The sequence below is a fragment of the Lygodium microphyllum genome, chromosome 15 (assembly GCF_053477565.2).
Source record: "Lygodium microphyllum isolate KBCC chromosome 15, Lygodium_microphyllum_v1.1.10, whole genome shotgun sequence".
Lineage (NCBI taxonomy): Eukaryota > Viridiplantae > Streptophyta > Polypodiopsida > Schizaeales > Lygodiaceae > Lygodium > Lygodium microphyllum.
In genome coordinates, this window is record NC_141149.1 from 99,445,792 (window position 1) to 99,462,653 (window position 16,862).

Consider the following 16,862-nt stretch of genomic DNA (forward strand, 5'->3'; position numbering starts at 1 on the left):
TGCCTTTCAGGTATCTCATGATACCCTTCACAACATCCCAATGTTTCTTGCTAGGTGTAGCCATATAGTGTGCCACAATACCAACTGCAAAGGCAATATCTAGACGAGTGGCTACTATCATGGCACGGCCCTCTGCTCATTTGTCTATGGACAATCGTCATGTGAGACCTTCACATAACAAGGTAATGGACATCCAATATGCTTCATGTCCTGCATGCAGAAACGCTCAAGGACTTTATGAATGTACTCCCTCTGTGAGAGGTAGAGTAGTCCCTAATGTCTATCGTGCTTAATGCGCATACCAAGAATGTGAGAGGCTTGTCCCAAATCCTTCATCTCAAAGGTCTTCTTCAGCTGAGATTTAAGAGCATCCAACTCATCATGAGCTTTCCTTGCTATCAGCATATCATCCACATAGAGTACCAAAATAAGCAATGAGCCATTATGGGATGTCTTCATGTAAAGACACAGATCCATAACACTCCTACTATAGCCATGTGTCTGCATAAAGGCATCAAACTTATGATACCACTCCCTAGGTGCCTGCTTCAAGCCATAAAGACTTTTCTTCAACTTACACACTAGATGCTCCCTACCATGTTCTGTAAAGCCCTTGCACTGCCCCATGTAAATCTCATCATGCAAATCTCCATGTAAGAATGCAGTCTTGACATTATTCTGATACATGTCCAAGTCAAGCTGCGCGACTAAGGCAAAAAAACCAAGCGTAGGGTGGTCATCTTGACCATAGGAGAAAAGACTTCATCAAAGTCAACTCCATGCTCCTGTTTAAAACCCTTAGCAACAAGTCTTGCCTTATAAGCTGGCTTGGGGTGCCCAGGGGTACTTTTTAGCTTGTACACCCATTTGCATGGCAAAGCCTTCTTGCCATTAGGCAATGTAGTCATATTCTTATACAGGGAGTGCATCTCAAATTGCATAGCCCTCTCCCAAGAGTGTCTATTACCCCTGCGCATAGCCTCATCATAGGTGAGAGGCTCTCGTGCATCTGTAACCAAGACATAATGCATCGAGGGCTCAAATTGATCAGGTGGACGTCTAGCTCTAGTAGATTGTCTCACTGCAGGCTCTGCTGCATGTCTAGCATCCTGTCCAACACCCTGGCCATGTGTACCAACTACTGCTGTAGGCTATCCAACTGGCTATGCATGAGCACGTGGCTCCTCCTGGAATATAACCCTATGTATGTTTACCACCTTCTCAGGCTGCCTATGCATATTGTCTTCATGGAAGACTACATCATGGCTGCAGATGACTTTCTGCACTTGCGGATCCCAGAGGCGGTAACCCATCTCGCCTACATATCCATAGCCAAGGAAAATGCATTTGACACTCTTAGGATCCAACTTAGTCTGCTTGTCCTTGGGCACATGGCAGAATATCTCATATCCAAAGACATGTAGATGCGCATAAGACGGAGGTTTCCCAGTCCATATCTCCTCTACAACCTAGAAATCCAAACCACTAGAAGGTGATCTATTGATGACATGCACAACTATACTAACTGCCTCAACCCAAAAGCTCTGTGGTAGGCCTACATGGCTAAGCATACTACATACATGCTCCTAGATGGTTCTATTCATTCGCTCAACTAAACCATTCTGGGGTGGGGTATAGGGAGCGGTCAATTAACGCTTAATACCCCTCTCGTCACATAGCTGCTCAAAGGCACGTGACAAGTATTCTCCCCCATTGTTAGTCCTAAGGTATTTCAGCCTATACCCAATCTGGTCCTCAACCAATGTAAGCCATCTCTGAAACAAAGCCAAGACATCTAACTTAAGCTTAATATGGGGTAAGCCTAGATTTTATGCGAAAAATTGTTAATGAACGTCACAAAATACTTTGCACCACCCATAGACTGACAGGGCATGGGCCCACAAACATCCGAATGTACCAATGTTAGGGGCTCACTCATGCGTGTCCTACTAGACTTATTTTGTATATTCCTAGTTTGTCTGCCATAAAGACAATGCTCACATGAATCAAAACATGCATAGTCAAGGGGCGGTAAGTACTGCAAATCAGAAAGCATTTTCATTCCCTTCAAGGACATATGGCCCAAACGAGCATGCCAAAGAGATATATATGGGATGGAACTGACAGACAAAACATGGTCAACAGAGGAACCATCAACTACAAGAGGATAGAGGCTACCAGCCTTGGCACCTCTAGCGAGCACAAGTCTACCACGGGTGATCTTCCAAGCAGAATCCCCAAATGAAACATGAAATCCAACATCATCAAGCTGCCCTGTAGACATAAGACTGCATGTAAGCGCAGGTACATGACATACAAGGTACTGCCAGTAGAGAATTGCAACCGTACATCCCCAATGCCAACAATAGCAAGTGGCCTACCATCACCCAAGTGAACTAAACCAGAGACAGTGCGGTAAGAATGGAACCACTCATGGCATGGTGTAACATAAAATGAAGCACCAAAATCCAAAAGCTAGTACTGTGCATACATAGAGTGAACCTCGGTCAACGGCATAGCATCACAAGAACTAGCTGCAAGTATGTACTCCCCATTGGAGTCATCAGTCTGCATGACATTTATCTCCTCGATTTTCACACTAGATTTCATAGGCATAATACTGCAATCAAAGGAATTTTCCTGTACTTTGTCTTTTCCCTTCTCTTTGCACTTCTCATTGCGCAACTCATGACACTGTGGGCGTATATGACCCTTCTTGCCGCAATGATAACATGTCACATTAGCATTTCTCCCATGAGACTTTTTGCGTAACCTACCACGCGACTTAGACCTAGACTTCTGTGAGTCTTTGCCATGTCCATACCCATGGTCATTCTTTCCATTACCATCTTTGCCTGTAATAGTCAAAGCATGCAACACACGACAGGCATCTAAGTTCTTATGGTTGATCTCCTCCTGCAGAAGAGCACTCTCTACATCATGTAAGTTCAGAATAGTAGCAGGAGCACATAAGGTAGTGTGGAATACATCCCATGACTCACTCAGAATCCCAAGCAAAAACTATGGAGTAACCTCATCATTAAAGGTAATGCCCTGCGAAGTTAAGTTCTTGAGAATAGCATGGAACTCGCTCAAATGAGCAGACATAATCATATTCTCCTTCATGCGCATGTCCATAAGTTGCTTCAGCCAATACATTTGACTTGCCAGACTTTTCTTGTCATAGAGGTTCTTGATCTTAGCCCAAAGCTGCCAAGCACTTTGTGCTTCATCAACCACATTGCAATGCACATGTTAGTGAGAGACAAGATGAGGGTGGACTTGCATAACTCATCAAGCTCATCCCATTTGTCATCAGTCATAGCTTCAGATTGCTCACTATGCATCCTTAATGGTCTTATATGTGATTTCTGCACCAATACCTGCCAAACTTGGCTCTTCCAATAGGCATAATTTGTACCATTAAGCTTAATGATGTTGAAGATAGTAGTATCAGTAGAAGAAGATGCCATACTACAGTCCAAAACGGTGCAGACATTTCAAAACTGCTTGCTTGTTTTGCTGCAAACAACAAAAATACCACCAAAACCAGGGCAAAATGACCACGAACTGATAGCTAATGATGCTGCCCACCAAGTACCATCAAAAGTACATAAAATTAGGATGATTCAGAATGAAAATTCCACGTCAGTCCATGCATAGCTACTTGATGTATAAAATTACAACCAAGTACAATGAGAGCAAACTATAGGCAAAATGAATGCACCAAGTCAACCATTGGTTGTCAAAGCATAACCAGCATCAAGCGGGCATAAATCAACATGTGATAGTCATACGGACATTGAGCAAACACCCAAGCATGTCAAATAAATCCGTCAGTAAGCCGGCATACCCCTTGTGTAATAGGGCAAAGTGTACACAACACTAGCAAGACCTGACACAAAGAGATGTATACTTAGGGAGTGCAAAGCTCAAATGAGACCAAGTACATCTGTGAGGACCACTGCATATCAACCATGCAATATCCAAGTAAAGGCCCCAGTCTCAAGTATACAAATGCTCAAGTAGCGTAAACCACCTGCTCAATGTCTATCAAGCGTATCAAGACACTCCCATTGGCACAAAAGCCATAAATATCAAGTAAAGAAGCTCAACAAGGGCATATGATAGCACCAGTGCTAGAAGATCCAAGATCAAGCATCAATAAGACCTCATGAGCATATAGGTCGTGCAACATCCATACATAGCATCCATAGACCTCAAGTACATCCAAATTGTAACTCTGGCAAGTCAAGAAATAGCCAAAGTAAGCTCTAAGTAATCAAATGTCAAGCCAAAGCAAGGCTCAGTAGCATCCAACTCCAAACAATGTAATGGGCATTTAGTAGTGACATAGGCCAAGCATGTCAAGACCGGTCAGACATAAGCAAAGTACATACCATAAGTACATCAGAGATGAAGATCCCAATGCTATGTGAAGCGAGCTCAAGCTCAACCAATGATTCGAGAGAAAATTCAAGCTCTATGTCGATCCTCGAGAGTCACTACATCAATGTATACATCCAAGACATAACTGGAATCCAACATGCATATCCAAACATAAGCAAATAAGCTTCATCCCTGAATATTTCAGCAGCAAATAAATGTCCAAAATTGAGCAAATAGTGGCTCAATCCAAGCTCAAAACCATAGACAAATCATAGGCATACTTTCCCATATGTATAGGCACAAACGGGGCATAATCGGGCATCAAATGACTATGTAGCATGAGCATAAAGTGTAATGACAGGGGGCTGCCCTATTTTAGGCTGCCTCTGGACTGTGTAAAAGAGCCAATGATTGAGAAAATTCATTCCCAAAAGCATCTCATATCATAGGCATACATTCCCCTAGCATTCGGGACCAACCGAGCAACCAATGTCAATGCCAACCAAGCCTAAACATAAAGTGCTGATGTAACATTATTTGTGGCTGTTTGTGGACTATGGAAAACAGTCCTGAACTAAGGTAAATCAGTCCATAAATCAATGCCAAGGATAACCACCAATGGCGAGCATCAAGGGGGTATTCCCAAGTGCCAAATGGAGTGTTTTCTGCTAATGAGTGCCAAGGGAGGGCTGAAGTAAAAAATGAAATTTTTGCGAGACTTTAAGCTGGCCCAAACTGATATGGGGCATGTGGAAGGGATGGGGAAGGTCAAGGCAAGGTTGGGGGAGTAGTTAAGGACTCTAAGGAGCTCCCTCTTGAAGGGCAAAGTCACCGGTAGAGAGTAGGCATCACAAGAAGCAAGAGTACATGGCTGCCTTGCTTCACAAAACCTATGGACTGAAGTAAAATAACAAAAGAGAGCTCCAATACCTCTGAAGGAATGCCTTGAGGGTGCCCAAATGGGTTGGGTAGGTGCTTGGGAAGCCAGGGAGTGACTGGAGCTTGAGAGAGTCAGCTATGGTTGCCAGGAAGGAGACCTAATGAGTGTAGGTAATCGATATGAAGCTGAAGGAGTCACGAACCAAGTCAGAATGCTCGAGCAACCATGCTCAGATACCAGTTGAAAGGTGAGAAGGATCGAAGCTTTCTTGGAAGAGCTATGGTAGGAGAGCAAGAGCAAGAAAGAGAGAGAGACCAAATGGGAACTCCAACTATCACAATGTGTGACCGGGCCTTCCTTTATTCAAACTGTCACTAAAAGAATAAAGAATAAAGTGACAATGACGGGTGCCTGCCACCTGCAGTGTGCAGTGGCGGGTATTGCCAGTGTAGTAATACACGGGCGACTAGGCAAAGGTGCCTTTACCCCCAACATGACTATCTCTATATTATTATCAAAAGTGATCCGAATTGCGACAGTCGATCTTTCCTTGTTGGCCCAAACTAAAGAGGGTTTGAGGTATGCTTTAGCATGGACCATTGTTTTGAACTTGACATCTAGCCCTAGGAGCAAATTTTTCATTGTTTGCAAACCTCCTCACTTTGATATCAAACTTGCTAGGCCTTTTATTACTTCTCTTGGGTCGAGATAGATCACAAGATGGGTATTGGAATTCATGATCGGGCCTTCCCATTTACTAGTCAATTTCAACTAATTGACCACATGATCTAAAAGGAAAGGAGCTTTCAACGTTGTGTGTGCTCACCTAGGTTCCAACCCATGATCTTGATTTTGTGAGATAGTTTCCTTACCATCATGCTTGCATTCACATGCTTTGACATGCATAGATCGAACATGCATGTTACCCTTTGAAATCAAAAGAAGGAGCTAGATGCAAATGGACCATCCCTTGGCAATCACCTTGATTTGTTGGGATGGGTTCATTGCAAGATGCATCCTAAAATATATCCTCGCCCCTTCTTTTTGGGCCTATTTCTAATACCATTAGGATTAGTCAGGGTCATTACACTCACCTTGGTGCTTGGACTTTCTTGATTGTCAATCTTGGTGCTCTACAAGATAGTTGCTTTCCCTTCCTTCTTCCTATCATTACTCTTGGCCTACCCCTTAATTATGTTTTTGGGACACTCCCTAACAAAATGACCATCTTCCTTGCATGGATTACACTCATCAAGGACAAGGGGAAATTTTAATTTTAAGAAAGAAGTTAATCCTATTCATCCCAAGGAATCCAAACCTTCTTCTCACCTTTGAGCACCCCATTTGAGATGGATGCTAAGGGGAGGTAAAGTACTTTCCCTAACGAATCTCATGGGACCCCAAACTCGCTATCCATGATGCAATCAATCAAAGGAGACCCAAATAGGATATTTGTGAGATAAGTATGCCGTTTGCCCAAGAAGCTAGGGCACCATGGTAGGACATACACAAGGTTGCCCTTATAGTGTACAAATCTTATGAGTAATTGAGTCATTCCCTTGTGTAGAGTCCACCATAGTGACACTAATGAGTATTGAGTCATACTCTTGCACTTAAAGTCCATATATTGAATCACAATCTTCTGTAGAGTCCACCATAGTGAGGCAAAAACCCTTGCAATGAATCTAAACACTATAAGATGACTTGATTGATCACATATAGTTCCCACATTGTGAATTATGACAACACCATGAGTTTCTACTTGGGAGGAACCACGAGCATAAGTTGATGATGTTTTAATGCTATAGGGAGAAACAAAGGAAAATAGCCCATTTTCCCATGTGAAAATGTCTCAAACATCTTACAAATAAGTTTGGAGGAACCACCAGTGAAACTCATCCTCCATTGATGTGCCACTCCATGACAAAGAAGTAGAATCCAACAAGGGTGAAATCAACATACTTGTGCTTAAGCCTTTGCAAGGAGGCCATTAACACCGACAATCTCCTTTCCTTTTGCAATCTTGGATGGCACTATTTCAACATACATAAACAAATCTTTGTAGAGATGTATCTCAAGGGTCTCCATATTGGCATCACCATGAGCAGTACATACATAATACCATGCCCTCTCTTGCCCTTGCTGACTTACCATGAGGAACATCCTATTGCTCAAAAGGGCACTTGCTTGTAGAGGTTGCATGCATGCAATATTGTCATATGTGGTAGCCCACTAAATAGTAATAACCTATAGTAATGACCGTCTCCAATATTGACCTCCTTCACATCACTATCTCATTAGTTGTGTGCCACTTTCACCAGCCAAGGTAGAAACTCTTGCATCTTAGAACTATTTACTCCTAAAAGTGTTTTACATGTGCCAACAATCAATGTAGATGAGGGTTACATAATATTAGAAATCTTTGAATAATAACTTACATGAAAGTCAATAGAATCAATTTGATACAAGGAGGCTTATTCCACGGTGGATTACGTGAGGTTTTGTGATGGATTTCGTAAAATTATATTTATTTTCCAGGGCTCGTACACAAGGTGGATTCCTTATGCGAAAAGTCGATGGGGACGCTGTCCTTTTCGGGCGTCTTGTTAATTTAATGTACAAGTGGGTGATTCCATAGCGGGTGATTCTGCAAAATATATATTTAAATTAATGGACGTTTATGAGTTTAGAGTGCGCACTCGTAATAAATTAAGGTTAGGATTGAGTTCTAACCAATTTATTTATTTTGTAGCTGAAGACTGCTAGGTATTCACTTTTGTCAGTTTAATTTTATTATTTTCTAACAATTGTGAATGCTTCAGTTGATGTGTAGAGCAGGCATTGGTGGCGTTGGGAAGCACTGGGCGATAGCGTGTATTCAAGTTATTTAGAAGAAATTATCATTTTGATAGGCACGTATCTTAGACGTGGTGCCAATATTTATTTTGACGCGCTTATTTATTGAAGCGCTTGATATTTATTTATTATTTTGTATGCGCATGGATGCATGATTTAAATATTTGTTATTGGACATTGTATTTGGGCACATCCCGACTCTTTGGGCACCCAATCGCTTTAATTCTTTAGTGGGACAAAAGCAAACACAAAAGCTAAAGTGTGCTAATTGTAAATTGGGCTTTTTTTAGAGCTTGGAGATGAATAATATATCAAATACATGCTTTGTGGAGTGCTCACACAAGGCATGGGGAGAGATTGTACCCAATGAGTCTTTTGCTTCATGTCGTGCAAGTCTTCTCTCTTGTTTTTTGTGCAAAAGTAGAGTTCTTTTGTTCTTGGGGACCTTCCGGCACTCGCTACGTATGTATATGACATTCAATTTGTGCACCAGTGGTATTAGAGCGAAATGAGATCGAGGGCTTCCAATCGCTTACCATCTCGCGCGAAGGCGGAGCTCTTGGAACGATCGAGCTCTACAGTCAAACTCGCAGTAATTCGTCAATACCAATGCGTTTCTGGAGATGAAGAACCCCCTGCTACGCACTTAGATCGCGAAGGACCAGCCTCTACATGTGGAGGACCACCCGGGAACTTCCAATTGATAAGTCTCTTCTTTCTCAGAGAACTGGGAGCAAAAACTAGATTTGATTATGATGTAGCTTCAAGAGGAACGAAGAGCATGTCAAACTTTGCAAGCTCAATTAGCAATCTGCAACGATTTACCACCGACCAAGATGGACCGTAATATGAAGATCTTATACAACATACGATCGATGCGACACTTGAAGTGTAATCTATTCGGAAAGAAACAAAGATAAGTAAAAGAAATTTCAAATTTCGTACTTTCAATGGGTTATCCGATGGAAAGACTGTACTTGCTTTTATCAGTCAATTTGATGATTATTTCCATGAAGAACAGTATGCTGAGAAAGACAAAATTAAGTATGTCACTAATCATCTAGTGGACAAAGCATCCCTATGGTGGACTGTTGTCCGTAAAAGTATTGATTGTCCTACTACTTGGGAGACTTTCCAAAAGAAATTTTTGCAGAATTTCCTTCCATCCTAATTCCACGAAAAAGCAATCAAATAATGGGATCTTCTGCAATAGAGGGATCATGAGCCTATTTCACAATATACCGAGCGTTTTTGGAATGCTTTATTGCAACTTTGAATGCTCGAAGATGTACAAGAGGTAACCCATAAACGCAAGTTTATGTCTGGCTTGCTTGGACATTTTTATGCGGAGGTGAACATGTTCAAGCCAATGACTCTCGAAGATGCAATTTCCTTGGCCCATGACACTGAAGACAAAACTAGAGGACGAGAGAAGCGACCACTACAATTTCAAACTAATGGTAACTTTGGTTCAAAACAATTCAATTCAAATTTTTGAAGATTCAATCAAAATCGTTTCCTTCCATCTTCATTCCGTAAATCTTGGATACAACCTCATGCTTTATCATCAAACACAAATCCAAATCCTAAGCCATCTTTCCAGCCAAATTCCAACATTCCTAAACTTTTCGCTACTACCAATAATGTGTCTAAAGCCAAACCCATAGTCTGTTACAAATGTCATCAACTTGGACATCTAGCGGCGAATTGTCAAACCAAAAAGCCAACTGTTTACATCAACTATTTGGGAATGACAAAATATGAAGAATATAAAGAAATGCCAGATTTCACGGAAGATGATGACGATATCGATACTACTTCAGATACTTTACCAGGTATGCCAAATTCCCATTCTTTATTCACGATGAAATGTCTTGTGCATGGTAAAGAAAAGATTGTTTTACATGATGATGGGAGTACACACGATTTTATTTCTGCAAAATTGGTCAAGGAATTGAAATTACGTACTGTTTCTACTCATTATCGCATCAAGGCTGCATTCTTAGGCACTAGATACAATGGAACACAAGAAGTGCATGCCTTAGAAATTAAAATTGGTGACTATATTGAATGTAGAAATTTCTTAGTTGTGCCTTTACAATCTAGTGACATTATCTTAGGAAGGCCTTGGCGTCATCAGTATAATCCCGATATAGATTATTCTACACATTCAATGAAGATTCATTCTAATGGGAAACAAATCACATTGCATGGTATGCACACTTTCGATAATTTTCCATTGCTTAGTTATCCACAGGCTAAATGTGCATTACAAAAAGGTAGCAAATCCTACTTAATATGGGTGAATGAAATTGAAGCTAAAGCAAATCAGATGCATCCTAGGCACACACAATTCCTTTCACAATTTCAAGATTGTTTTGTTGTTGACTTACCACTTGGCTTACCACTTATACGTCCCGAAGATTCCAAAATAGACTTAGTTCCTGGATCACAACCACCATGTAAAGCACCATATCGACATAACCAAATTGAACAGAAAGAAATTCAAGCCCAAGTTCAAGAATTGTTAACCCGAGGACTCATTAGACCTAGTAGTTCTCCATTTGGTGCATCTGTCCTATTAGTGAAGAAGAAAAATAATACCTATAGGATGTGCATTGATTATCGTGCCCTAAATAAGATCACTGTTAAGAATAGATATCCGATTCCTAGGGTAGATGATCTTATGGATAAATTACAAGGATCTACAATATTTAGCAAGATAGATCTTAAATCTGGATACCATCAACTATGATTGGACACATCTGATATATTCAAAACTGCATTTAGAATGCAATTTGGACACTATGAATTCCTTGTTATGCCTTTTGGTTTAACTAATACACCAGCCACATTCAGTCATATGATGAATCGCATATTTTTGAAGCATCAGCATTGTGTCATTGTTTTCTTTGATGACATATTGGTTTTCAGTAAGAATGAAAACGAGCATTATGAACATTTATCTTTGGTTTTCAAATGATTGAAACAGAATCAATTATATGCTAATCTTGAAAATAGTGAATTTTTCCAAACACAAATTGAATACATAGGACATATTGTTTCATCTGAAGGTATTAAAGTTGACCCTAAAAAGATAGAAGCAATTTTGAAGTGGCCAATACCTAAAAATGTACACGAATTACGTTCTTTCTTAGGTCTTGCTAGCTTTTACAAAAAATTTGTGAGAAATTTTTCATTGCTTGCATTACCTTTGACAAAATTATTAAAGAAAGGCATTGTGTATCATTGGTCCGACAATCAACAAAAGTCCTTTGATTTACTGAAAAATGCTTTAACTCATGCTCCTGTATTACAATTACCTGACTTCAATAGACCATTTTTCCTAGTAGTTACTGATGCTAGTGGATCTGGAATAGGAGCAGTCCTTATGCAAGATTCCCATCCCATAGCCTACTCTAGCTGCAAACTTAAACCCTCTGAACTTAAATATTCTACCTATGATAAGGAATTGCTAGATGTAGTACAAGCTTTACATCAATGGAAACATTATTTAATGGGATCAGAATTCATGATCAAAACTGACCAACAAAGCATTAAACATCTCCTTAGTCAACCACAAATATCTGACCGACACATTAAATGGGCTGCTTTTATTCAAAGTTTTCATCCACTCATACAATATCAACCCGGAAAAGAGAATGTTGTTGCCGATGCTTTAAGTAGAAGACCGACTATTCATAATATCTCTGTGATATCTTTTGACTCTCTTCTCCCTATGAAAGATACCTACGACCAAGACCCTAGTTTTCAAGCTGATTGGAATAAATTAGTTGCAAATAACTGGATTCCCATTGATTCATTATCTTACGCTGATGGATTTATGTTCTATGAAAAAAGATTATGTGTAACTATTCCATTTCGATCATTTGTCTTGCATGAAATTCATTGTCCCCCATACCAAGGCCATAGAGAAATTATTTCTACTTTGCGTACACTAATTGAAGATTTTTATTAGCCATACATGGAATCTGATGTATCTAACTTTGTATCTTAATGTTTAATTTTCCAAAGAGTTAAATGACACCATGGTAAACAATATGGTTTATTAATGCCTTTACCAATTCCAGAACGACCATGAAAACAAATCTCAATGGATTTTATCACTGGTTTGCCTAACACTAAGGCTAATCATGACATGATTTGGACTATTGTTGATAGGTTTAGCAAACAAGCATATTTTATTCCATGCAAGAAAACGTTAACTGCATTTCAAGCTGCTCAATTGTTTTTTAAAACAGTTTTCACTAATCATGGTTTGCCAAAAGTTATTATTTCTGACCGTGATTCTAGATTCTGCAATAATTTTTGGATTACTTTGTTTGCTAATTTAGGAACAAACATTGATTTTTCATCTACATTTCATCCTGAAACAAATGGACAAACAGAAGCTACTAACAGTACCATTTTAGATCCTTTGCGTGCATACACAATTTCAAAACCACAAACATGGGATACATATTTACATTTACTTCAGTTTGCATAGAATAACACACCACATACAGCTACACAAAAAGCACCATTTGAAATCATTTATGGATATAGATTACCTATCCTAGTTACATCATTGTCAAACAAAGTTCAAGCTGTTAATGATATTGCTAACATGCATGCTACTATTTTTTATGAAGTTAAAGATATGATTGCGAAAGCCCAACAATCATACACAAAAAAAGCCAACAAGAAAAGAAAAGCTATGAGTTTCAAAGTTGATGATTATGTTTGGTTACGTATTGAAAAGCGAAGATTACAAAGTGTTGACAAACACCCTGTTGTAAAGTTAGCCCCTAGATTTTATGGACCTTTCAAGATCATTCACAAAATCAATGACAATGCATTTAAACTAGAATTACCACAACACTGGAAAATCCACAACATTCTTCATATCAGTTTATTACGACCTTTTAGAGGCCAAATACATGTACATCCTGTCTATGAAAACCCTCCTTTGTTAGAAGAAGAAACTGAAATCCTTGAACTTGAAACTATTCTAGATACTGACTTTATGACCACTAGAACTGGCCGTAGATATTCTAGATATTTGGTTAAGTTTAAAAATCATCATGTTGAAGACGCCCAATGGATGCACGCTCGAGACCTAAGTGCTTACCCCTCACTGCTGGCTCCACATTGAGCTAATAGCAATTGAGGACAATTGCTATCCCACCCCGGGGGTATGATACCAGGAGGCATATTCCACGGTGGATTCCGTGAGGTTTTGCAATGGATTCTGTAAAATTATATTTGTTGCCGCCGGGCTCATACACAAGTGGATTCCTTGTGCGAAAAGTCGATGGGGACGCCTGTTCTTTTCAGGCGTCTTGTTAATTTAATGTGTAAGTGGATGATTTCGCAAAATATATATTTAAATTAATGGACGTTTATGAGTTTAGAGTGCGCACTCGTAATAAATTAAGGTTAGGATTGAGTTCTAACCAATTTATTTATTTTGTAGCTGAAGACTGCTAGGTATTCACTTTTGTCTATTTAATTTTATTATTTTCTAATAATTGTGAATGCTTCAATTGATGTGTAGAGCAGGCAGCGGTGGCGTTGGGAAGCACTAGGCGATATTGTGTATTCAAGTTATTTAGAAGAAATTATCATTTTGATGGGCGCGCATCTTAGGCGTGGTGCCAATATTTATTTTGACGCGCTTGCTTCATGTCGTGCAAGTCTTCTCTCTTGTTGTTTGTGTTAAAGTAGAGTTTTTTTGTTCTTGGGGACCTTCCAATGCTCGCTACATACGCATACAACATCCGATCTGTACACCACAATTGCACAAAAGTGGATAAGAATCAATTGCACAAAATCAAACATGAGGGTCCAGAACCAATGTTCATGAAAATCGAGCTTAGTGTTAAGTGAATTGTTAAATTCAAAAAACCTTGAAATTTTTTTGTGAGAAGGTTTTCAACTCTAAAATTTAACCTCGTTTTAGTTATAATATTATAATTGGTGTGAGGTCATAAGAAGAATGAGTGTTTATCTCCCTAGAGACGACCTTCTTTTATTAGGATATATGTAGTCACAAAGGACTATTCATACGAAACTTTGGGGTGCTTTCATCACATAGAATATGTTGATTATGAGCAAAGATCATAAGAAGAAAGCTATGAATAATAATAGTAGTAATGAGTATGTGTGTGAGAGGACATCTTCTTTGATTTACAAAGGATTGTTCATACCAAGCTTGGGTAGCCACCTCTCACATGGAGGGATAGTTAGAAAACCTATAAACTTAAGAAGAAACCTACAAAATATTTTCCATAAACACTCACAGATTCTTTCACATAGATTTAGGGTGGATTCAGACAATAGCAGAGGCAATACACACCGTTGTTGTGACTTCCACCCTAGAAGCTCACACTGAACAGCAGAGGTAACATGGTAGGGTGCTAATTAATGCATCCAAGACATTGGTGTTGGAAAGATCAACACCCCTTTGCATTTGCAGCTGAAAAGAGAGCGACAGAGGTGGATTTCTGAGGGGGGAGGAAGAGGGTCACCAGTAGAGAAGTGGGTCTTGAAAAGAGGGGGAGAAATTTCCACAAATTGTATGCTTCCATGAACAGAACACACCCCTATGGCCTTCTATTGCCTCCACTCGTATGAACCTAGGCTTACTATCTAAACGTGAGAGAGAGAGACGCACTTGGAAAGCGTAGCATGGAAGCTAAGTGCCCATGTTTACATCTTAATGAGCTTTACACTTTTCAGTCCACAAGAAGTATCTATTATCATCATCTTCATCTTTCATTCATACTTTTCCTCCTCCTCCTGTGTTGTGGTGAGAGAGAGAGAGAGAGAGAGAGAGAGAGAGAAACCATGGCTTCCACCTCTCCTGTAGGGTATGGATACACAGGCTTCTCCTTCTCGTCGGCCCTAGATTGTCCTTCCTCGCCTTCCCTCTGCTACGGGTCTTCCCGACCCTCTCCTCCCTCGCCCACTCGCCTCTTCCTGGCCATCACCAAACCCCTCTCTTCACCAGCAGCTCACCTTCCATGCCATGTCTCCACCTCCCACCAACATGCCTCCTGCGCGGAGGACGCTCCTGACTCTGGCATCGATGCTGACCCTCCTGAGCCATCGATCCTAGATCCGGCGTGCTCGGTTGCCATGGCATCAACAGAGGCAACTTGTGCCGCAGCATCAGCAGAGGCGTGGAAGAGCACGGCTGCATCCGAGGGCAGCCCCATCGATGGCATGCGGGTGGCAGAACCAAGGGACAAGGCGGGCTTATCAGGTGCCCCTGATCCTACACCGGAGTCATCCTCAAAGCTGCAGACGCCATCACTGCGCCGCACACCGCTGGCTATGACTGCAATGAGCACAATGCGCCGCCTCTTACAGGGTTTAGTAGGGACTCTCTCCCCCCGCGAGAAGGGAGACATCAGAGACATTATCCTGATGAGCCTTTCCTTTGCTGTGTATGTCTACATCTCCCAAAAGCTTGTCTGCGCGTATTGTCTATGGCAGACCATGGGTAGAAACACTTTCTGACAGTCATTTCCAGGTTGTATAGCTAGCTATTTTCTGTATATATGTCCGAACTGGGTGTATCATGCATGCTTTACATTTTGGTTTTCAAGGTGTAAATGATCTCCTTGAGATGCAGATGCCAGCATTTTCCATCAGGTCTGTTGCTCTTAAATAGTTTGCAGAGCTTCTGCCTGAAGCATTGGGAAATGATGATGGTTGATCGTTTTCGTGTGGCCTCATTCGGACCTTTCCTTCATCGCATTGGCATGTGGACAACAGTTTATGATATTAATCTTCAATGTATGCAGCTTCCATCTCATAAGTTATGGGAGCAGAGCTTGACACAAGAGCACGTTGAAATTGCTAGTAGCCATGATCCATGAAGCAAGATCAACAATAGATCAATGGATATTGCCCTTGTTTGTTTGAATTGCTCAGCCACAGGTAATCTGATGTATTCAGCTGTGTGAAGGACAAGCTTAACTTAGAATTATTAGCACTAACATATAAGGTGTAGTATGGACACCCTTAAAAGTGTTCAAAGCGTTACGAATTTTGAGTTGAAGCCCAAGGTATGGGAGAAGAGCTTGACATGAGCTTTGCTATCCTATTGAGACCACCAACACGTTGAAATCGCTAGGAGCCACGATCCATGATCAACAATAGGTCAATTGACGATAGGTCAATTGATGTTGCCCCTGTCTAGTTGTTTGAATTGCTTTGCCATCCTATACATACCAACACATTGAAATTGCTAGGAGCTATGATCCATGATCGACCATAGGTCAATTGATGTTGCCCTTGTTTTGTTGTTTGAAATGCTTTGCCATCCCATCAATAATGAGATATTGAAAGGGCTAGTGGTCGTTATCCATGATCAACAATAGATCATTTGATATTGCCCTTGTTTTGTTGTTTGAATTGCTTAGTCGTAGGTAATCTAATATATTCGGTTGTGTGAAGGATAAGTTTGCAAATTAGAATTATTTACACTAACATAAAATCTATAGTTACAACATCCTACAAGTGTCCAAGCATTGTTGAAGCTGAATGCATAGCTTGATACAAGAGCTTTGCCATCCTATTGATAGGAACACATCGAATTGGCTAATAGCCATGATTTATGATCAACAATAGGTCAATTGATGATGCCCTTGTTGTGTTAGAATTGCTTGGCCACAGTGAATTTGGTATGTTTAGTTTTGCAAGACTTATCCTTCTCATAGATTGTCTT

General features: G+C 40.4%; 1 protein-coding gene across 1 annotated transcript; it reads left to right on the forward strand.

Annotated features, from left to right (window-relative positions):
• Positions 1-14,907: 14,907 nt before the first annotated feature.
• LOC148024815 (RNA/RNP complex-1-interacting phosphatase) lies at positions 14,908-15,950 on the forward strand. Its single transcript, XM_087694456.1, has one exon. The coding sequence runs from the start codon at positions 14,975-14,977 to the stop codon at positions 15,647-15,649; it is 675 nt and encodes a 224-aa protein (XP_087550582.1). The 5' UTR covers positions 14,908-14,974; the 3' UTR covers positions 15,650-15,950.
• Positions 15,951-16,862: the final 912 nt, after the last annotated feature.